This window comes from Aedes albopictus, chromosome 3 (genome assembly GCF_035046485.1).
Source record: "Aedes albopictus strain Foshan chromosome 3, AalbF5, whole genome shotgun sequence".
In the NCBI taxonomy this organism is placed as follows: Eukaryota; Metazoa; Arthropoda; class Insecta; order Diptera; family Culicidae; genus Aedes; species Aedes albopictus.
In genome coordinates, this window is record NC_085138.1 from 53,941,069 (window position 1) to 53,966,009 (window position 24,941).

Sequence of the window (24,941 nt, forward strand, 5' to 3'; positions counted from 1 at the left end):
GATTACTTCCGGAAAAGTGCAATTTTATGTATAAATTTGAATATTCATAAAATTTTTGATTATGAAATCGTGTTTAGCAAATACTTGGCAGCTAAAAGCATCCATTCGAATATTCATTACATGTGCGATACATCCACGGTAACAAAAGTTTGGAAGTGTATTTGAGATTCGCCAAACACGCAATTACGGAAATATGTGACTAATTGACTGTAAAACATGTAACACATCATTCAATAATTCTTTAGCCGGATGATGGTCATTTTCTACAAATTCTTTTAAGTTTAAAGCAATATTTTTAACAAATGAAAATGACCATCACGTCGATCAATTTCACCTCACTGATCAATTTATCCGAAATCACGGTACCTCAGAAATGCTTTTCTTCAAAAGTGCCCATCTTGCGATATATGGTAAAATTTTCAATAATTACAAAAATGTCATGTTTTGCAAATTGAAATAATTTTTCTTATTTGCATTTTTTTTTTACTTTTAACCCTTATGTGGCCGACAGGGTACCCGGGTACCCAGCGCCCATTTAAAAAGCATGGTGTAGAAAAAAGCAAAAAGTTTGTCGGACACATAACGGTTAGAGCGTATTGACATTTTTCAATGTTATGAAAGTTCACATGATTATCTAAAAGTCACCTGTTGGCGTAATTTTAGGGGCGAAAACAGTTTTTGCAGCTGCTGGACTAGGCAGCTTCAAAGCTATAAATTTATTCAAATTAATTCAGTATCTTTTACAAATATGTTACAAACTTACATTTCTGTATTCTTCCTACTCAATCAAATTCCCCCATAAACAATACTGACGGACTCCTACTGATAGAACTGCTAACAGATTGCTGAAACTAACAAACCACTGCCACTTACTGCGTGACTACAACTGATCAATTTGTTACAATACGGATGGATCTTCCTTTGTGTGACATATATTGTATATGGGGTGCTTTATTCGCGCGCAAAGTTGAGCCGGTTGTTTCACAAGTGAATCGACTGACCTACCACACAGTGGTTGCGGCAACAGTCACATAACACATAACTTTTTGCCTTTCTCGTTCACCTAAGTGAACTGAAAGGCTATATGTTCACTCAAAAAAAAATTTTCGATAGGAGGCTTGGAGGGTCAAGTCACATATACCAATCAACTCAGTTCGACGAATTGATATGATGTCTGTATGTGTGTATGTATGTGTGTCTGTGAACAAGATAAGTTCACTCACTTTTAAGGCACTTCCCATTGGCCGATTTTTCGGATTATAGCTCGAATCGAACCGGAATTTTACCGCATTGTTTGTTATTGAAAATGGTTCGGATCTGTCAAGGCGTTTCGGAATTATGGCCAATTTAGTGTTCCGGACCAGCATTTTTCACCCGAGCGACAGGTGTAATTTGATTAAGCAGGCTGTTGGTGCGTGACGACCGCGACGACGGTCGCCGCAGCGCAGCACACCACGAGAACGAAAGTAAGAGAGAATGTGAGAGAAAATGACGACGACGAAAGAGCGGCGTTAACGTGCTATGCATATATGCAAAAAAAAGCGTGAAGTTGTCACCCATCACTAACGAACCATGTATGAGTATGATAATGGCAACATGTCCTGACGTTTTAAAGTTTCCCTCTGAACAAGGGAACCATTTGGGGAGATCATCCAGCCCGCCCCAAATTGTCAAAATCGTGTTTTGGAATGACGAATCAGTCGTACGGCAGTCGTCCTAAAATCGAATGACGATCATCTCATTCGTGACGAAACTTTCATCAAATACAGCCATCGATAGCGTACCCAGTTCCTTGATCATTCCACTCGCGAAGTTGACAAGATTTGATTGCATGTATTATTTGAGGCTCGCCAATTTTTGGAAAAAGGGCATAATTGTCCCAAATGGAGGATAACGTGTCTAGGAGCCGGCCTTCTGATACCTGAATGTCGAACTGGGGCGCGAACGTATCGCCTCTCAGTCGATTTCGATCAGGCGTTCAGTGCACTGTCTTTTATTGACATTATATCTATCGATAATGGAAATGGTTTGCCTGTAACTTAATGTACATCACCAAACTCGCACGCTTCAAGTAAGTCTTAAAATGCTCCAAAAACGAAAATTTGATAGAGCCTCCGGAGGGGTCAAGTCTTATATACCAATCGACTCAGCTCGACGAATAGAGGTGATGTCTGTGTGTGTGTGTATGTGTGTGTGTGTGTATGTGTGTGTACAAAAAAACTCACATCACTTTTTGGCAGTAAACCTCAACCGATTTTATTGACCGACGGTTCATTCGACGCGGAATCTGGTCCCATTGTTTCCTATTGAAAATGGTTCAGATCGGTCCAGCCGTTCCGGAGTTATGGCCATTTAGGTGTTCCGGACCGGTACCCCAGGAAGGGGCCAGATATGAAAACGCTACAAACCCATCCATGCGGCACATCAAACTACGGCATTTTCGATAACTTGATGAATGGTAAGCAGAAAAATAGTCTCAGACCATATCTGAACCGGTAGTGTCCCGGAACCGGTTCCGGGTGTCCCGCCGGAAGTGACCAAACATAAAAGTGAACTAAACCCATGCATGCGACATATCAAACCGCGGCTTTTTCGATAACGTGGTGAACAGTAAGCAGGAAAACATTCTCAGACCATATCGGAACCGGTAGTGTTCCGGAACCGGTTTCAAATGTCCCGCCGGAAGTGACCAAGTGTTAAAGTTAACCAAACCCATGCATGCGACATAACAAATAGTGTCTTTTTTGATATCCTGATGAACAGTAAGCAGGATAATATTCTCAGACCATATCTGAACCGGTTGTGTCCCGGAACCGGTTCTGGGTGTCCCGTCGGAAGTGGCCAAATATAAAATTGAAATAAAACCATGCATGTGACATATCAAACCACAACTTTTTCGATAACCTGATGAACAGTTAGCAGGAAAGCATTCTCAGACCATATCGGAACCGGTTCCAGATGTTCCGGCGGAGGTGGCATAGTATAAAAGTTAATTAAACCCATGCAAGGGACATATCAAATCGTGGCTTTTTTGATATCATGATAAACAGTAAGCAGGAAAATATTTTCAGAACATATCTGAATCGGTTGTGATCCAGAACCGGTTCCGGGTGTCCTGCCGGAAATGGCCAAATATAAAAGGGAACCAAACCCATGGGGACAACCGGTAGTGTTCCGCAACCGATTACGGTTGCCCCATCGGAAGTGGTCAAATGTAAAGGAGAACCAAACCCATTAATTCGACACATTTAATGACTTTTTAGGTAAGCTGATGAACGGTTAACAAAAAAAATCATAGACCATACTTTGGAAAACCAATAGTGTGCCGAAACCGGTTCCAGGTGCCCCGACGGAAGTGGTCAAATATAGAAAAAAAACCAAACGCATACACGCAGCACACTAAATAACAGCTTCTTCGATAACGCGAAGAACGGTCAGCAATAAAATAGTCTCAGGTCAGTAGTGTTCCGGAACCAGATGCGAGTGCCTCGCCGGAACTGGCGAAATGCACGAATGAACCAAACCCATACATGCATTACATCAATCTGCGACTTTTTAGGAGAACTGATTATTAATTTGCATGAAACTAGTCTAAGACCACATCAGGACAATCGGTAAGTGGTAAAATGTGAACCGAAAGTTGTAAATGTGAAATTGAATCAAATCCATGCGTGTCGTACCATAAAATCACGCTGATTCGACAATGATTGCTGTCAAATTACCTGTGTAAACTTTCAATTCGATAAACTAACTCTATTTTAGTTTTGTTTAGTTTGTATGATTTGTTTTTGAACACAAATCTTACAGATATTGTGGGGGTACGAATTGATAGCTTGTACATTTTACGATTGTTGGCTTCCGAGGTTCACTGCGGTTGATCACCAAACGGATCAGGTGTCGGAATGCACCAAATTAGAACTTTCGGAAGTAGCAGCTGCACGAGGAGCCACTGCGGGTGTAAGTAACATCACAATATCGTATCATTCGTATTTACAGTGTATTACACTGAGACATTTGATCATTTTTTTAATTCAACAAATTTCGAATGAGCGGGGTACAAGTTAAAAAGTGTCTTATTAAAGAGTGATGAATACGCGGGGTTTGACAGTACATCAAATAGCAGCTTTTTTGTAACTTCTTCTTCTTCTTCTTTATAGCTCGACGTTCGCATTGGAACTTGGCCTGCCTCTCTTCTACTTAGTGTTCTTTAGAGCACTTCCACAGTTAATAATTGAAGGGTTTTCTTTGCCCGCCATTGCATGAATTTGTATATTGTGAGGCAAGTTCAATGATACACTATGCTCAGGAAGTCGAGAAAATGTTCCCGACCGGAACGGGAATCAAACCCGCCGTTTCCGGATTGGCGATTCATAGCCTTAACCACTAGGCCAACTGGAGACCCTTTTTTGATAACAAGATGATCGATTCGTAAGACCATATTTTAGACAACCGGTAGTGTCTCGAAACTAGTTCTGGGTGTCCCACTGGAAGTGGTCAAATGTAAAAGTGATTTGTACCCATGCATAAGATAAATCAAATCGTGGTTTTTTTAGGTAACCTGATGTACGTTAGCAATGATATTGCCTCAGACTATATTTGGGAGACCCGGTGGTGCTCCGGAACCTGTTCCGGAAAGTAACCAAATGTACCATGCGACACATCACATCACGGCTTTTTTAATAACCTGAAAATAGGCTCATACCACATTAGAGACTACTGGTAGGGTTGCACAACCAGCGTTTGATGCTTCGCCGGAACTACGAAAGTAAATAAAATCAATACAAGCGATAAATATGTGTAAGAGAACAAAATCTTGACATATTGAACCCACATACAAACAGACGTCTCACTATACTCACTACGTTCTTGTTTTTAACGGTCAATAAAATATAACCTAGAATGTGCAAAAAAAACTTTATCGAAGACCGCAAAGTGATCTGTGAATGTGTAAAAAGTTATATCTTAGCTTGTTAGTATCGTCTTGATATTGATCAGCTCCCAATGTTAGTGAAGGTACTCAAGCAGTCAACTGAGAAATCTGATATTAGGCTGACACAAATTTCGATTTTCTCTTATGTCACCGCCCCCTCGGAAAATTTTGGTCAAAATTCAACATTTTGAGGGGGGACAACAATAAATTCAAAAAAATTTAAAATTTCATGGTGAAATTAGAGTTGCACAGAAAATTCCTTAACAAATCCGATGAGTTTATAGATTTTGCCAAATTGTTTGGGTATTTCTTCGTCAAATACATTTATTATTTATTTTCCTCCCCCTTAGCGAGCCAACGAGTATTTTGACAAAAGAAGAAAATGAGGTTTGTTCCGGCCTTATTCAGCTCTGCTTTTACGCTGAACACAACGTCGGAGTATGTGCCATCAATAAGTTCTAAGTCAATTCAATGATGGCTTTGATAAAATGCTTGCTTTTCTTAAAAAATATCAGGATTCAGAAACACTTTGACTAACGTCGACGGAAAGATCGTGAGAACATATACGACGAGAAAGGCACTATCACCTCTAGGTGGATTAATTTGGGTTTTTGTAGGTAATGTCGGTTTTTAAGTTATATTGAGTAAAAAACGGTCAAATACTTTAGCCCATTTCAAATATTAGTCTAGATAAATAAAAAAAAACAACGTGTGCAATCTTGCCTTAAAATACATAGTCATTAAACCTAAGAAATTCCATCGGATTCTGAGACAGTTTTGCCAAACCCCTACGGCGAGTTTGCGTGAATTCGTCATACACTCTAAAAACACACAACCGAAAATGTTCAAAGTGCCATAACTTTTTTGTACATTTTTTTACCAATATGAAATTTCTACAGATGGTAGCTAACAGAATGAACTTTATTCTCACAAAATATCACGCAGGTAAAAAAATGGCTTTTTGAGATATTTAATTTTTAGTAACAAAATTCAGTTTTTTTAGAAGAAAAACTAAATAATTTTTTCAATGTGTATTTTTCTGAGAGCACCATTTATTAATCTACAACTTTGCCGAAGACAGTTTTCCGATCAAATAAGCAGTTTCAGAGATATGATTTTTCATTTGCATGTGTTCCATTTTTTCATAGGCCCTATTTGAAAGTAAGTCGAGACTCAATAAAAAGTTTTAATATGAAAAAATGGTTATTTATATTGATTAGAACAGCTGTGCAAAATTTTATGCAAATCAAAAATGCAAAATTTAAAAAAATTGATTTTTTTTCGTGCTGCTTCGTGGAAAGCCTCATTATGTACGAATACGGATTCCCGGATAAACTGATAGGGGCTGTCCATAAACCACGTGGTCAGGGGGGGGGGGGGTTCGGCCGATGATCATTTTGTATGGACAAATTAAAAATTTTGTATGGACAAATGACCACGCGGGGGGTTTGAAAGTCCCAAAAAAATGACCACGTGGTTTATGGACAGCCCCATACGATTGATCTAGGCGACGATGGATCGAGTGATGTGCGTAGTTCGAGTATCAGGGACACTCTCGAGTCCCTTCAAATCTCGCAGAAGGTTAAGGCAAGGTGATGCTCATTCATGTGCTATTCAACATTGCTTTAGAGGGTGTAATTAGGAGAGCGGGGATATACACGAGTGGAACGATTTTCATGAAGTCCGTTCAGCTGCTTGGTTTCGCTGATGATATCGATATTATTACTCGTAAATTTGAGACGATAGCGGAAACGTACATCCGACTAAAGAGTGAAACCAGGCGAATCGGATTCGTCATTAACGTGTGTGGCAGTCCCCAACAGGGGACGAAAAAAAAACGTGTCGAAGACAAAGTACATGATGGCAAAGGGCTGCAGAGAGGAATCACCGCGTCCACCATCCAGAATTTCTATCAACGGTGATGAAATCGAGGCGGTTTAAGGAATCGTGTACTTAGACTTGTGAGGTGACTGCCGACAACGACACCAGCAGACAAATTCAGAGACGCATTGTGGCAGAATCGAGTTTACTTTGCACTCTGCAGAACTCTACGATCGAACAAAGTTCGCCGTGACACGAAGTTAAATACCTACAAAATGCTGATCAGACCGGTAGTCCTCTATGGGCACGAAAATTGGACTCTACAGTATCGGACAATAAAAATGCACCAAAGCCGTTTTCCCATACAAACTAGTCAACTTTGAATTGCCATATCTCAGTTATGTCTCAACCGATTGTTTTCATTTTTCTGTGACGAACTACAAAACATTTCAATTTTCAAAAACTATTGAAAAAGGTCAGTGATAACTATTGATACAAAAGTTAAAGATAGGTTGAATTTTGACAATAAAAATGCACCAAGACAAAAAAATGTGTAGCCAAAAATGCTGAAGTCAAATCACTATGGTGTCTTCGGCAAAATTGTTTCTTGTGTGATGACCAATAAATTTGCTGAAGACACCATAGCTATCTGACTTCAGCATTTTGGGCTACACATTTTTTTGTCTTGGTGCATTTTTATTGTCATAATTCAACCTATCTGTAACTTTTGTATCAATAGTTATCACTGAACTTTTTCAATAGTTTTTGAAAATTGAAATGTTTTGTAGTTCGTCACAGAAAAATGAAAACAATCGGTTGAGACATAACTGAGATATGGCAATCCAAAGTTGACTAGTTTGTATGGGAAAACGGCTTTGGTGCATTTTTATTGTCCGATACTGTACGTGCAGAGAACCTACGCGCCCTTGGAGTTTTCGAACGGAAGGTGTTGGGTACCATCTACGGCGGAGTGCAGATGGACGATGGGAGAAGGCGAATGAACCACGAGCTGCATCAGCTGCTGAGAGAATCAATCATCGTCCACACCGCGAAAATCGGGAGGCTATGGTGGGCGGGTTACGTCATCAAGATGTCGGATAGCAACCCGACTAAAATGGTTCTTGAGAGTCATCCGACCGATTCAAGAAGACGTGATGCGCAGCGAGCTAGGTGGGTCGATCAAGTGGAGGATGATTTGCGGACCCTGTACAGAGTGCGGAACTGGATACACACAGCCATGGACCGCACTGGACTGGAGACGACTCCTACGTACAGCAAAGGACACTCAGGCCTTTGTCTGACCGGTAATCTAAGGAGCTCTGCTCAGTGGGAAAATATTCATCTATACAAAAAACATCCATCACTTCAAAAATAAACACCATATAAACTATTATCATTCCACCCATCTCAAACTAAACTCATCAAACTATTTGTTTCCATAATTAAGGTCTGTGTTTGAATCATCCCGCATTCATCAGCTAATTTATATTCCATAAACAAGTTGCTGTTATTATAATTCCTCGATCATCGAGGCTAACGGGGGCGTGGTCAAATAACACCCCTTCCCCCACCACCTGCACTCGCTGTAAACATCCGTCCAAAACCCCCCACAACATGCTGCCTGATCCGGAGTGCCTGATAGAGTGCGCAGAATTAGCATAATTTGATGAAATTCTATGTTGCTCTTCTCACCAGCCAGCCAGCCTCAGTAGCCACCGGACGACTCCTAGCGCTGACAGCTGCCCGCCCGCGCCGCCGCCGGTCCGGAGTCGAAGTTAGATGATTAAAGAAAAACAAGAAATTAATTAAAATCGGTTGGAATATTTTTTCCTCCACCGCAGAATAGGCAACTTTGCGGGCTGCTCGAGGGACATCCTTTGGCTGGTTGGCTGGCTGACTGGCAAATGGTGTTCTCTAATGGCCACTTTTACGGTGTAGAGGGGAGGTGAGGTTAAATGAGCACATTGAGTGTTTTTGAAAGTATACTTTTCAATATACAGGACAACAAGTACAAACTTATAAATACTTACAGATATTTGCACTTTATCACCTTTATCACATGTTGAAAGATAGTGCGTCGCAATACTCGGTTTACAGTTGGCATGCCCAGTACTTGGCAGACAACTTTTTACATAGTTGGTTCACTCATCGTGCTTGTTGTGCTCCTCACTTTCGTGTACGTACCGGGTCTGTGGCCAACAACACCTTTTTTGGTCCGGCAACCTTGCGACATGCCCTGCCCAAAGTACCGTGCTTGGCTTCGTATGGGAATAATCATATTGCACTTTTACCAATTGATGATCGTCGGAGGATTGTTTCGAAATAAAATCGGATGTAAATTAAAGTAAAGCCAGCATTTTGAAAATGGGTTGCTGGGGGGTGTTATCGTAAGGCTACCATATTATCAATTTGATCATCTTATAACCTCCTCCCCTTTAGCGTCAAGCAGCTTTTGCTTTCCCACAGCTAGTTTGTGGTTTACCGAAGGAATTAATGCGCAACTTTTCTCCTATCTTGTTTCCCAACTCGGCTGCTGCATGCAAACGAACCTTGAACACCACAACACAAAAACGATGACAACAACAACACCGAATGCTGCTTCCTACGTGGACATCGTCGACATCTTGTTCACAATGGCCCTTCGGATGGACAACGGTCAATGGACATCTCGCACCCGTCACCATATGTGTGTGCTGCTGCTGCTGTTGCTGACTTTCGATGACCGGTCGCACCGGGACCCACATCTGCAACACGACGACGTCCAACCCAACTGTGCGACACACAATAGTCTGCCAACGGTGGCCTGGTGATGGTTGCATTCTATCCACATTTCGTTAGTTGTGGCGAGAAGGCAACCCTCAAGGATGTTGTCGGTAAGTTTAATTTATATTAAATTTTCTTCGGATAGTTTTCTTCGTCACATCTGTGCTGGGCTGGTGTGTTGTACCATCATCACTGAAGTTCTCCTTCTGAAGAGTACCTAGGTAGGGTCTTGTACCATTTGGGCAGGTGTACCTATTTTGGGCACTTGTCGCTATAACTAAGTCAATTTCAAACCGATTGATTTGAATTTTTGTATAGAGTTAGATACTGTACGTGCCTAACCCTACAAAAAATTCAAATCAATCGGTTTGAAATTGACTTAGTCATAGCGGCAAGTGCCAAAAATAGGTACACCTGCCCAAATGGTACAATACCCTACCTAGCTACCACACCCGATGATGAGCAAATGTTGACCGTTATTGTTGGAACGAGAACGTGAAATGGCTTGGTTTGGTTGGTTGGATGCTGGTGCAAGCTAAATGGCAGTCGAAGGAATTGTTCAAGTCATTTACCTTTGTACGACTTGAGTGGGGACTCATCTGTTGAGGAGTTTGACTTTGGATGGAGCAATAGCTGAATTGGAGAAATTCATTCTTTTTAAATATTTGGAAGACCTATCTTTAAAGAGTCTGTCCCATTAGGATTCTGAAGGCGCTGTTTGATTTTTCTCAACGTTCAAGGAGGCTTGCAATTCTAATCCTTGAATAAATTTGTTATCAAAACTTTTGTCGAAAGTACAGTTCCAATAAAAGAAACTTGATTCCATAAAATATAGTATTCAATGGTGGAGTTCTAAAAAAAATCTTGAATGACCCAAGTAACCATGATTGTCAATTATAACTTGTTCTCCCATACAAGATAAATTACTCGTTACAATTTCGAAGAATACCATTCCTCTCCACCTGAAACATTTTTCCAGGTATCCCAAAAAAATAATTGAAGGAGTCTAGTTTCAGGATAACATCTGAAAAAAACCTTGGAGGAATTCCATTACCCGTAAAAGAACCTTGAAAAATCATAAGAGAAGTCCCAGCGAGAATCTTGAACGAATTCTTGAAGGAATTCCAGAAAAGAATAATGAAGCATTCCCTGAAGGAATTCCGACAGGATTACTAGAAAAATTATCAAAAGATTCCTCAAAAATCCCTGATGTAATTTCGGAAGTAATCCGTGAATCAAGGAGGAATGATTCCTGCAGGAATCCTGGGAGGTATCAATAAAGTAATCCAAGGAGGAATAACGAACGGAATTCCAGAAAGATTTCTGGTGCGAATCTTTGACAGAATCCTGGCGGAACCCCTGACAAAAAAATCTTTAAGAAAATACGGAAAGGATCCATGAAGTAATCCCGAAAGGGGTGATCCAAAAATTACGTCACGCTTAGAGGGGGGGGGGGGGGGGAGGCTGTTGTGAAAGTGTGACAAGCAATGTATTAAGTATAAGAAAAACTCGTGACGAATCCCGGGTATAATCGCTGAAGAAATCCCGGACAAAATCCGGGAGAAATTTATTGAAAATTTTCAGGAGAAATCAATAAAGAAATCCCGGGATGTCTCAATGTGGGAATCTTCGGAGGAATTTCTGAAGAAATCCAGGAAGCATTCCCTTATGAAATCTCGGGAGAAAACCCAGTAAGAATCCAGGAGAAATCCCTGATGAACTTTCTGGAAAAATCCGTGAAAGAAACCTGAGAGACAAATCTTAAATAAATCCCAAGAGAAACCAATGAAGGAATACTGGGATAAATCAATAAAAGACATCCGGTAAGAATCGTTGATGGAATTTCGGTGAATATTTCTGAATCCTGTCAGAAATTCTTAAAAGAATCACGCATGGAATTAAAAGGAAAGGAAGTAAAATCAATCGTAGGAACAAGTCCAAATTAAATTCCAGAAAAAAATCATTGTCAGAATCCACGCAGGAATTTCAGGAGAATTTCCTAAAATACAATCGGGAAGGATCAATGAAAGACTTCTGGAAATAAACTCGGAAGGAGTTCCTAGAAAAATGCATCCAAAGAAAATCCAAGACATAAATTTAGGAAATTCCTTTCAGGATTTCTTACAGAAATTTCTCCTTATGGAATAATCCCTGAAGAAATTGTTTAAGAAGTTCTGCTATGAATATCTCCAGAAGTTCTTTTTATGAATTCTTCAGCAATTCCTCCAGGGATCTTTTGCAAGTATATTGATGGATTTATACAGGAAATTCACCAGTATCTTCACTGGCAATTTCTGCAAAAATCTGCAAAAATTTACAGATACCTGCTGGACTTCTCTCAGAAATATCTTCAGCATTTTTTCCTTGAAATAACATTTAGTTAGAGTTTCTCAGAAAGTTTCTCGTGATTTTTTTTCTAAGAATTAGGGAGGTATCTGAAAGGAAATTCTTCAGGTACTTTGCCAGGAGTTTTCCCCAAGAATTGCTCCAGAAATTTTAAAAAATTTCTAGGAACCTACAGGGGATGGCCAAAATGTTTGGGATAGGCAATTTTTTTTCTCTCACAAAAAAATTCAACATGTTGTAACTTTTCATAGAGTGCATTAAAAAATCTCAATTTTTGACTGTTTATCAACCTATTATATGTGCATCATTGATACAAATTTGGGCTCGATTGAATAATTTTTCGCGAAGTTAGAACCGTTCGGGTAAAACACTATTTTTTAGACAACTCATTTTTGAGCTGTCATATCTCGGAAACCAGTGAACCGAATTGAATGAATTTTCTAACGTTTATCAACAACAACGTTATAAACTGTAATATTTTCTCACGGCAAATTAAGTTATACCGGGTTGAAATTTTTACCCATATAGAGGAAAATAAGTCAAATTTACAATACCACACAAAAATTACTAAAAGTGTTCTTCCTTTAATCTAAATAGGCTCTAATATATCTGATTCAAGATAACTTGAGAACAGAAATGGAAAATCTTTGGAGATCAACACTTAAATTTATTGACATTGACGTAAAAAAATTACATTTTTTCGAGAAAAAATCCAAAAAGTGTCAATCCATGATAACTTTTTCCAACGTTCAAAAAGTATCTATGTTTTAATAGTTTGTGAAGCACTTGTATATTGTTAGTGTACGTTCAAAATTTCATTCAATTCGGTTTAATGGTTTCCGAGATATGACAGCTCAAAAATGAGTTGTCTAAAAAATAGTGTTTTACCCGAACGGTTCTAACTTTGCGAAAGATTAATCAATCGAGCCCAAATTTGTACCAATAATGCACATATAATAGGTTGACAAACAGTCAAAATTTGAGATTTTTTTAAGCACTATATGAAAAGTTATAGCATGTTGAACTTTTTTGTGAGAGAAAAAAAAGTTGCCTATCCCAAACATTTTGGCCATCCCTGTATAATAAGGAAGAGCTATAATAAGGAGTTTTTTGAGAAGGGATTTAGATTCAGACAACCATCCAGGTATTACTCAAGAATTTCCAATAGAGATTTTTTCCGAATTGATCTAGGCATTTTCGCGTAATATGTGAAACAATTGCTGAAAAAGATCTCTGGAAGAACAATTCCTACGTGATTTTTTCAAGGAATCCCAGGAGATATTTCTGACGGAGCCACAGGAGCAATTTCCAATATAAAATCGTGTAGGAATTTCTGCAAGACTCCGAGAAGAAATTTCTCATGGGATTCTTGAAGGAACCTTTGGAAGAATTCCCGTAAGAGTCTCTGTAGGATTTTTAAAGCAATTTTTTGATAAATTTCTTTAAAACTCCATGAAATATATTTGAAAAAAATATCTCGCACTAAAATTCTTGAAGAAATAACTTAAACTCAGAAAATGCCTCTGCAGATATGTTTAAATGTATCCCTGACCGAATATCGGCAGGAATCCGAGCGAAAAGTGTCTCGAAGAATGGAATGTTTAAAAAAAAAACTCCAGTATCTTTTTTGTAAAAAAATCAGAAAGAACTTTCGAATGAATCTCCAAACAATCTGTGAAATTTTTCCTAGAGAAATTCCCCGGAAAAGCCTTAAAGTACTTCTCGGCGAAGTTTCAGGAGGAACTCATACAGTGCGAGAAATAAGTATAAAGACAGAGCCGTTTTCCATACAAAATAATCATCTTTAGGGATCAAAATCTCTTTTTCTAGCGATTCGATTGTTATGGAATTTTGGCTGCAACCTTAAAATAACTAGAATTTTGGCTAGAAGTATAAATCATCATCTATGAAAACGTTTATATCGGCTTTTCAGATTCAAATAAATATAAAGACACTATTTCCATATAAAAATGTGTCTTTATATTTATTTGAATCTTAAAAGTCGATATAAACGTTTTCATGGATGATGATTTATATTTCTAGCCAAAAATATAGTTATTTTAAGGTTGCAGCCACAATTCCATAACAATCGAATCGCTAGAAAACGAGGTTTTGATCCCTAAACATGATTATTTTGTATGGAAAACGGCTCTGTCTTTATACTTATTTCTCGCACTGTAGAATTCTACATAAAAAAAAATAAATTTCTACAAAAAATCTCAATAAAGTTTTTGAAAGCAACCTTCTGAAAAAACAGAGCAATTTTGAAAGCAGATTTTCTAGAGAGTGGAGAAATTTCTGGAGGAATTCCGAACTTTTGATTTTCTGAGGGAATAGATTTTTATTAAGAAATCCGAGGATGATTTCCTGGAAGAATTCTTGTCTGGAATTTTCAAAGAATTGATGGAAGAATTTCTAAAAAAAATCCCATGGAAGGTTTTCTAGAGGAGTTCTTGTAGAAATTAATGAAGGATCCTCTAGAGGTAGTTCTTATTGAAATTCTAGGACAATTTCTGAATAATTCCATAGCACAAGTTCTATCAAAATTTAAAAATGAATTTGTAAACGACTTTCTGAAAGGATTTTTTTGAAGATTTTCTTAAGACATCCAGGAGCAATTTTGGAAGAAATCCATGGAGAAATTTCCAAGGGCATTACTGGCAGATTTTTTTTTATTCTCTAGAAAATTTTCTGATGGAATCTCTTTGGGAATTTCTGAAGGATTTTCCACAGGAATCCGTGCAGTTATGAGTAATAAATTTCTGAAGCAATCATTGAAAAATTTTCCTAAATAAATAAACTTTTGAATTTTTTTGGAAAAATAGCTCATGAAATATCTGAATATATTCCTGTATGAAACTGTAGAATTCCCTTAAGGAAAACTATTTCCGGTGAATTTTGTGGAGTTAGCAATGAGCGCTCATACTGGTAGTAAATTAATTTAGTTTTGATTTATCTCAAGAGTCAGTTATTCAGTGAGTTACTTGGAGTAACCTCGAAGACACCACTGGATGAATCCTTGGTGGAATCTGTGGGAGAATCACATTGGAGTCCTTAGAAGAACACTTGAAGAAATACGAGGAAGAATCCTGAGAGAATCTCTGGAGAAATCTTGGATGGATTCCCTACAGGAATCTCGGGAGATTGTTAAATTAGACGTGGCAGGAATCCTAAAAAATCCATGGAGAATCTTCGGGAAGGATTGCTGAATATTTTCATAGATAAATGCCTGCGGGTGACCTTAGACGTTATTAAGATCAACTGTGACCTTAATTACATCAAACTGCGATAATTTCGAACTGGAAATCTTTTCAACTTAGGCGCTGTCCATAAACTACGTAGACTTTTTTTCGGCCATCTCAGACCCCCCCCCCCCCCTCGTAGACTTTTGTTCATACAAAATTTTCGAAATTTATATGGAGCGTAGACTTTGGCCAGACCCCCCCGTCCCCCCCTAAGAGTCTACGTAGTTTATGGACAGACCCTTATAGCTCTTATATCTTGAACGGCATAAGGACAAACGACTTGAAATCCCGCTTCAACAGTGCATCAGAATTTCATACGCAAACATCTCAAGAAGCAAGCTTCAAAAAGCAGTGCATTCTGTTCTTGCTCACTTGTAATTAGTTTCAAATAAGAAGATCAGGTTCGCTGGTTTTGTTTACGAAGAGATTTGTGCGCTCGAAATCATGAGTAGGTGCCAAAGTTGGCCATTGTGGCGGCCATTTTGGGATTCCAACAAGTCTGTCCTTAATGTCCCGAAGGTTTATAACAATTTCCAGTAGCTTCAGGTTGATCCTTTAATTGCAGTTGAATATGCAACGTTACTCAGTATAGCAGATACAGGGGATGGCCAAAATGTTTGGGATGGGCAAGTTTTTTTCTCCCACAAAAAAATTCAACAAGCTGTAACTTTTCATAGACTGCATCAAAAAGTCTCAAATTTCGACTGTTTGTCAACCTATTATATGTGCATCATTGATACAAATTTGGGCTCGATTGATTAATTTTTCGCGAAGTTAGAATCGTTCGGGTAAAACACTATTATTTAGACAACTAATTTTTGAACTGTCATATCTCGGAAACCAGTAAACCGAATTGAATGAATGTTTAAACGTTTATCAACAATATATTGATACTTAATACGACGTAATAAAAAGTAATATTTTGTCACGGCGAATTAAGTTATACCGGGTTGAAATTTTTACCCATATAGAGGAAAATAAGTCAAATTTACAATACCACACAAAAATTACTAAATGTATTTTTCCTTCAATCTAAATAGGCTCTAATATATCTGATTAGAGATAACTTTGGAAAGTCTTTGGATATCAACACTTAAATTTATTGACATTGATGTAAAAAAATTAAATTTTTTCGAGAAAAATCCAAAAAGTGTCAATCCATGATAACTTTTTTCAACATTTAGGTACTTTATGTTTAACTAGTTTTTTTAAATTTTGTTTTATTAGTTTGTAAAGCATTTACATATTGTTTGTGTACGTTCAAAATTTCATTCACTTCGGTTCACAGGTTTCCGAGATATGACACCTCAAAAATGAGTTGTCTGAAAAATAGTGTTTTATGCGAACGGTTCTAACTTTGTGAAAAATTAATCAATCGAACCCAAATTTGTACCAATGATGCACACATATAAGGTTGACAAACAGTCAAAATTTGAGATTTTTTGATGCGCTCTATGAAAAGTTATAGCTTGTTGAACTTTTTTGTGAGAGAAAAAAGTTGCCTATCCCAAACATTTTGGCCATCCCCTGTATGTATATGTAGACCTGAAGTTCTGAACTCCAAGGTAGTTTGGCTGACCTAGAATATCCATATAGTGTCTCTTAATGACATTTGAGATTTCAAGAGCTTCACGAATCCCAGCAGATTATGAAATGATATTATTTATGGCGAAAACGCATAAAGTTATTCTTGTAGATCTGAAGGACTTTATTTTCGGGCCATCAAGGCCCTGAATGTCCCAAATGTTTAAAAAAATATCATGTGGATCTCAGGTTGGTGCAATATTCGTGGTTCATTATGCAACGTTACTCAGTATAACAGATACTGGTACTGTTACGGGTAGACCTGAAGTTCTGAACTCAAAAGTAGTTTGGCTGACCTGAAATATCCCTATAGTGCCTATCAATGACAAAGTAGATTTCAAGAACTTCACGGATGTCAGTAGATTATGCAATGCTATTATTTATGGCGAAAACACCTAACATTATTTTTGTAGATTTGAAGAACAGTTTGGAACACCTAGAGGATCCTAGGGTTCGATTCCCGATCCGGTCGGGAAAATTTTCTTGATTCCCTGGGCATAGTGTATTATTGTACTTGCCTCACAATAGGTTCCGGGTCATTTGGCCGAATGCCGTTTGGCCGAAAATGAATGATGAAGCCAAGTGACCATACCACTGTTCCCCGTCTCATTATAATTCGAAAGAACAGCCTATGATTCAAAGAAGGAAAAATCTTTGATGATATTCTGGCAGTTTCAATGCCAACTAATCCCTGAATATTAAAACTAGAAAGAACAGCCTATGATTAAAAGAAGGAAATACTTCTTATAATCATATTGGCAGTTAGAATGTCAAAAACTTCCTCTGAATTCTTTTGATCATGATTCGGCCAAACGGCATTCGGCCATACGACTCTTTCGGCCAGACGGCATTCGGCCAAATGGCGTTCGGCCAAACGGCATTCGGCCAAATGGACGGACACCCTCACAATATACCATTTCATGCAATGGCAGGCAAAGAAAGCCCTTCAATTAATAACTGTGGAAGTGCTAAAGGAACACTAAGTTGAAGCGAGGCAGGCCAAGTACGAGTGGGGACGTAGAGCCATAAAGAAGAAGAAGAAGAAGAAGTATAAGAAAAATATCCTAGAATATAAATCACCTTTTAATATTCCTGACGAAGATTGAATGAATACATATGAATGTAAGCCATACCAAAATTCAGATTTTAGAATAACTGGTAGGTCAATTATTTCTTTTATACAATACTCATGATGTCAGGTTGTTATAGGTTGTAAGTTTATTCACAAGTACACATATGTATTCCCATTTTTCCTGAATAAAGGACTCAATTTGAAACAACTTTACCCAAGAAAGTATTCTGTTTAATTCAATGTGTGAATTTATACAGCCGTTTCAATGCTGGGGTCATATATGGCTCTAAAGGGTTAACCTTCCGTAACTCGCGCTGTTGGCCACCACCGTCAGCACCACGCTAATGCTGAGTACAAAAAGGCGAGATTTTTTTCACCGAGTTATACAAAATACAACAGCGCGATCGCTCGGGGGTTTAAAGGAAAGTTTATATAACAGGGTGAGCTCGATTCCTTCGTCGTCATCGTTCTGAAATTCTGTGTGTAAGAGTCTGCGATTGATCGGATTTCCTCCGGGATTGAATGCAGCCTCGTTCGCCGATGAAATCCGATTCGAAGGCTCACGGAAGAGGTATCCTCGTCGAGTAAGTATAAGTAATTGCATAGTCACGATAGTAATCAGTTTTGCTCGCTGTATTCGTATTTGGCCTGTGCTGCCTCTTATACGCTTGCAACAAGAGAATCGAAAAACTTTTCATCGCAGCTGACACACATTAAAAAAATAAAGAAATGTGTTAGTTTTAAACTTTTAAAATCATTATTGCCAATAATACTTTCAAAAATTAAACACTATAAGTATTAATAATGTAGGAAAAACTTTCTTCAGTGATGTACAAAACGGAAAACATCAGTTTTGTAAAATCATATATGTAAGCAGTATTGGATCCTGTAGAATTTAGAATGATCATGCAATAACTCTCCGGTTCGTGCAATCTTCAAACACAAAAGAACGAAGTATATTGATGGCGTTACAACGAAGTGCACTGATATCAAGAATCACATTATGGCAACAAGCACTAACTCTCGCTCAACGGGCGAAGATAGCAATTAATCTTCGCTCAATGCCTTTGGCGGCTCATTTCCATGCGGGTCGCTGCCGGATAAAAGCGTATTCGAAAAAACGCTCCTTTTTGCCTTTCATCATGCTGCCATTTGGCTTCCGTTCGATCGAATCGATGCTTTCCATTAGATCAAAAAAGCTGGCCGAAAAACGCTGATGAACGACGGCGACGACGACGGTCGATGAAAGACGAACGGTTCACCCGTTGACACGCGTTCAAGGCCCAGCCAGTTCGGGGTTCGGGTCACATCACCACGGAAGAACAAGCGTGCGCCAAAAACTGCCAATCACGATAATTTATTTGAGAAGAGTAAATTCTTCGTTTGAACTTGGCACCAACTCGGCGGGTGGGGCTGAGCTTGACGGGTGGGTCATCGGGTGCTAAAAGTGTTCGTTTTTTTGGGCCCCTGACAGATGAAAGTGCACTATTACTGGTTGAACTCTGGAACTTGACAAGCCTTCATTGGAAATGGATGATTTGATGGGAAATTGCAATTTTGGTTAAGTGAGGGGGGTTTCCTTTTAATCTTGTTTTGATCAGTAATTATTTTCGTATAAACGTTGTCGATTGATTGATTAATTGTTTCTATTTGTAGTATTGCGGGTCGCCAGTTAGCCTGGTGGTTAAGGCTATGGATCCGGAGACGCCGGGTTTGATTCCCGTTCCAGTCGGGAAAATTTTCACGACTCCCTGGGCATAGTGCATCATTGTACTTGCCTCACAATATACAAATTCATGCAATGGCAGGCAAATAAAGCCCTTCAATTAATAACTGTGGAAGTGCTCATAGAACACTAAGTTGAAGCGAGGCAGGCCAAGTCCCAGTGGGGACGTAGAGTCACAAAAGAAGAAGAAGATTTGTAGTATTGTACGACTTCTTTCTACATTTATATAAGAAAGTCCATCCATCATCATCGTTCATTACTAAACTGTTTTCAACAACGTCGACCAACGTGAAAATCTATCAAAGATATTCCATGAGTGCATGTTCTTCATGAATGTTCAATAACGACATAATGCAATGCACCTATCCGTAAACAAGTATAGAGGTGCGTTGTTGTCAACTTTACCCAGGCCCTTTGTGCTATTCTTATATTTTCTTCGTAACTTGTCTACTCTTTCTACCATCATCTCAAGTCGATGATAGAGTGGAAAAATCCTACGGTACGATCATAACGGCCAGTGGACAACATTTCACTGTTGATGGCAGTTCCACCGGTAAGACTGCAACACAATATTAAATTCCTTTGCCTTGTTCAACTTTAATGAAAATAAACAGTACCATGAACAGAACCGTTCCTGATATTCTGCTTCGGAATAGCGAAGATGTGTCTTTACTTTAGACAAGGAAGGTCGGGTCGATAATGACAGTGGTGTTTTAAACCACTTGACTAACATAAGTAGTTTGGATATGGAAGTTTTAATATTGTTTTTGGAGATATCGGGTTTAATAATGAGGAGAGACCATCACCTTGCCGTAACCCTCTGCGGGATTCGAAGGGACTCGAGGGTGTCCATGATAGTCGAATTACGCACATCACTCGATCCATCGTGGCCTTGATCAATCGTATGGGTTTATACGGGAATCCGTATTCGTCCATAATTTGCCATAACTGTTCTCGATCGATTGAATCATACGCCGATTTGAAATCGATGAACAAGTGATGTGTGGGCACGTTGTATTCGCGACATTTCTGCAACACCTGGCGGATGGCGAACATCTGTATCCGTTGTAGCACGTTCACCCATAAATCCAGCCTGATATTGCCCCAAGAACCCTCTTGCAATGGGTGATAGACGGCGGCATATAATTTGAGAGAGTATCTTGTAGGCAGCGCTCAATAGTGTGATCGCACGGTAGTTCCCGCAATCCAACTTGTTGCCCTTTTTGTAGATGGGACACACGAAACCTTCCATCCATGTCTCCACTAATACTTCCTCCTCCCAAATCTAGGTAATGACCCAGTGTAGTGCTCTCACCAGTGTTTCTCCACCGTATATTAGAAGCTCGCTTTGTAACTGATCTGCTCCAGCGGCTTTATTGTTTTCAACCAGCCAACCACCTCCTCAATCTCTGGGAGGTCAGGGGCCGGAAGTCTTTCGTCCAGTGCACATACTCCTAGATCTGTTACTACGCCACCTTCGGTATTTGCAACGTCGCTATTGAGGTGCTCATCGTAATGCTGCCGCTACCTCTCGACCACCTCACGCTCGCTCGTGAGAATATTTCCGTGATTATCTCGGCACATGTCGGCTTGTGGCGCAAAGCCTCTGCGCAAGCGGTTCAGCTTCTCATAGAACTTTCGTGTGTCCCCTAGCGCGGTACAGCTCTTTCATCGATTCGTGATCTCGTTCTTCCTGCTGGCGCTGCTTCATCCGTAAGACTGAGCTCTGTCTGTTCCGCGACTGTCTGTAACGTGCTTCATTCGCTCTCGTACGGTGTGGCAGCATCCTCGCCCATGCTGCATTATTCTCGTTTTTCAATTGTGCACATTCGCTGTCGTACCAGTCGTTTCTCTGATTCGGAGTCGCGAAGCCCAGTGCTGTAGCCGAGGTATGTACTACCTATGGCGGATCGGATGTCCCTCCAGCCATCTTCAAGTGTAGCTGCACCAAGCGGCTCTTCCGTTAGTAGGGCCACTGCTAGCTGCTGCGCGTAGTCTTGAGCCACTTCTACATACGTTACGCAGCTGCTCGATGTTCAGTCGCGGCGTTCACCTGTCGAAAGTTTTAAGCGCATGCATACAGCTACTAAGTAGTGAAGAAACGGCCCTTAACTCTCAACATGCACATCATTGCGTTGATCGGCTGCCACCCGATCACACGTTGTCGCATCTTACCCAACACTATAAATCCTGTTCCCAGTTCATTGCTGGTGCCACAGCTTTGGTAGAAGGTAGCCGCTCGATGCCCGCTTCTCCACACTCTCTGTCCAGTCCAACAAAGTTCCTGCAACGCCACGATGTCGAAGTTGCGGGGATGTAGTTTGTCGTAAATTATCCTGTCACATCCTGCGAAACCTGTGACTTGCAATTCCATGTTCCAAGTTTCCAATCGTAGTCCTTATTTCATCGCGTGGGTCTTTGCCGATTGTATCGAGTTGTATTTTCTTCTTTGTTATTCGCAATGGGGATTTTTACGGGTGGCTTATTGGGCCTACGCCAACACTCGGAGCCACTCGGAGCTACGCCGGAGGGTCACCGTGCCAGTTCTGTTTAACGTCCCAACCAACACTGGAACGACCACCCTGATGGGGCTACTACCTTGGATCTAGCTGGGCGTGGTGCAGCGTTTCTTACTCAGCCGCTGGATGCCAGAACAGACGTTATTTGAGCCGCACCTCCTTGGTGAACAGACGTACCTTCTCAATCTAGCTGAAGTCAGAAGGACAACATTGTCCAGGCTGCACTACCAGCTAAGCACACAACTCTTACCGGGCGGTCTTTGTCATCGCTTGACCCGTGGAAGCATGAGGTAGGATCTTGTGAATACCAGAGCTTATGTTGGACGCTCTCCTTATCGACTCACCGTTTTGCAGCTCATGTTAAGAAATCCATGGAGGTTATTTCGAAATAGTCAATGCAATGTTGTCTAAAATAATATTTTAGTAAATTTTGGAGGAATGCCTATTGAGATTTCTGGAAGAAACTACATAATATTTTTTTTTATTAGAAGGAATTACTGTTGGAATACTTGTTGGAATCCCTTGATTAAGTCTCAATATTGTAGGGTCTGGTAGAACCGTCTCTGTAAATTGTTGTCTGTCTTTTCGCTCAGCAGAGGGTCTAATATGCTTTTGACAGTAGTAGAGGTAGTGTGAAGTGGTGAAGAAGAAAGGCCGGGAAGGAAGATTAGGACGGGGAGAATAAAAGGGAAAATGTGCAGTTATTTAAAGTATAGTGCTTCGCGTTGGAAACTGTTCAATTATTCTTTTTCTTTTTCTTTTATGGCTCTATGTCCCCACTGGGACTGGGCCAGTCTCGCTGCAGCTTAGTGTTCTTTGAGCACTTCCACAGTTATTAATTGAAGGGCTTTCTTTGCCTGCCATTGCATGAATTTGTACATTGTGAGGCAAGCACTATGATACACGAGAAAATTTTCGAACCTGCCGTCTCCGGATTGGTGATTATCCCCGAGCAGAAGGGAATAACAACAGCATAAGTAGCTGTGTTATTTGGGCAAAATAACTGAATAATAAAATCGATAATTTCTAAGTTATTACCATAACATATTGTGTTATAAACTTGTCTGTCATAAGCGGCAAAATAACAAATTCCATAACAAAAAAAAATGTTCCTGGGAAACCATTTCAATAACTTGTTTTGTTAGTTTCAATAAAAACTTAATAACAGTGGATTCGGAAAATATTTCAATAACAAATTTTGATATTAATATGTTATTGATAATAATGGAAGAGCAGAATTTGCTATGATATCAAACTCGTTACTAAATAAGTTATAATACTTATTATATAAAATTATTCGCTTTGTCTCACAAGCCTGCCAATAACATGAGGTTCATCACTCTGACGTAAGCAATATTTTCAAATGATCGAAAAATACTATATTCAGCTTTTAATTCATTCTAAGAGATTTGAAGTGCCAAGATAATCGAACTTTAGTTATTTCTATATTATCAAATACGACGAGCTTCGATTTCCACCTGTAATTTATAAACTGTTCTACTTTAATTGTTTTCGGAGCACGGTTTTGAAATCAACACGTGTACTTGAAAAAGTTTGATCGTCGATAGCAATTTGTGACTTTTGTTTTGTTTTTTTTTTCAGCATAGAAACTGAAGAACTTTTAGAATGCTCAACAGTTTTGCTGAAAATTTTTGGGATATTGGAAATTTTGTGCAGATTATTACAATTTTTCTGGAAACTTTGTTTTAATTCCTCCGATTTTTCCCTGGATTCAAGAATTATGTCGAATATTCCTCCTGGATTCTACAAGGATTCCACCAAAAAATTTTCTATAATTTCTCCTGAACTTCCTCTGATGATTCCTACAGGACTTTCACCAGATTTTTTTTTGCTAGGTTTCTAGCTGCACCCTGAATAGAGTTGAAACCTCTACACTAGACCTGAAGATAGGAAAGAGGACGTAATCTTTCAGAAGCAGTTTGCCAGACGTACGCGGAAAATGACATCCATTAAGACACTGTTGCAAACTGGCTCAGAAAGTTACGGTAGAAGATTGGAAAGTTTTCAATTGGTCAGTCAGTCAGGATTTGCCTATGTAGTGTTATGGTCACACGGTTTGTATTTGTCTTCTTGTTTGATTTTGTGGTATGGTTCAATATGTTTTTTCTCCTCGTTCAGTCAGTTGTCGTATGTTTGTTTTTTTTTCATCGAATCAGTCGAACTCCGTGTGTTAAAATATAATCGATTTCGCTAATCGTTTTCTACTTCTCTGTGTCCATCTCTTGTGTGCTTAAATTGGCATCGGTTCAAAACCCACAGAAACCATGTAACTGAATTACTGATATTTTTCTGTTGGTGTCATAATACCATTTTAGAGATAAACAAAATAAGCCAGTCAATAAGTTGATTGCAATAAAATTTTAAAATAACAAAGATTGCTTGTCAACTATTATGTATTCATTCCCCTACAAATACTATGAAAAATATTCAAATTCGTTCAATTGTCCTATCGGTCCTACCTCGATAAACTATGTCATTTTCTCAAGCGTGGCCCAGAAATGTCAACCTAGTCATACACTACTTGTGTAAATAAGAGTAATAAAAAGCAACCAGTTTTTTTATTCCAAAATGTCACGTCGAACGCATTGATGTCAACAATGTGTTTAAGTGTTCGCACGTTAGCTTCGAATCTATCAGCACAATTAAGTGCTGCAAATCTTCTTCCCACTATTGATTCTTCGGTCGATTTTAATTGCTTCATTTAACCTTCCAGGACGCGCGCCATCAAGCAGCTAAAACTGCACCGCGTTCGCGCTGAATACGACGAGCGAGGTTTTTTGGTAGTGTTGTACTTTTTACAACGGCGCGCGCGCTGAAGGGTTAAAGAAAATACGACCAACCATTGTGAAAATTCGAAAAAGCGACTATGACATCAATAAATTACTAATCAAAATCAACCGAGAAACGTGAGAAA

At 39.3% G+C, this 24,941-nt stretch overlaps 1 protein-coding gene across 1 annotated transcript in view; it reads left to right on the forward strand.

Annotated features, from left to right (window-relative positions):
• The window catches only part of LOC109411327 (dipeptidase 1), a 911,905-nt gene that overhangs the window by 868,837 nt on the left and 18,127 nt on the right, over positions 1-24,941 (forward strand). Inside the window, exon 9 of the mRNA XM_029870619.2 lies at positions 9,540-9,624. Within this exon, the coding sequence (XP_029726479.1) occupies positions 9,540-9,624 (85 nt within the window). The remainder of the gene's footprint in view (positions 1-9,539; positions 9,625-24,941) is intronic.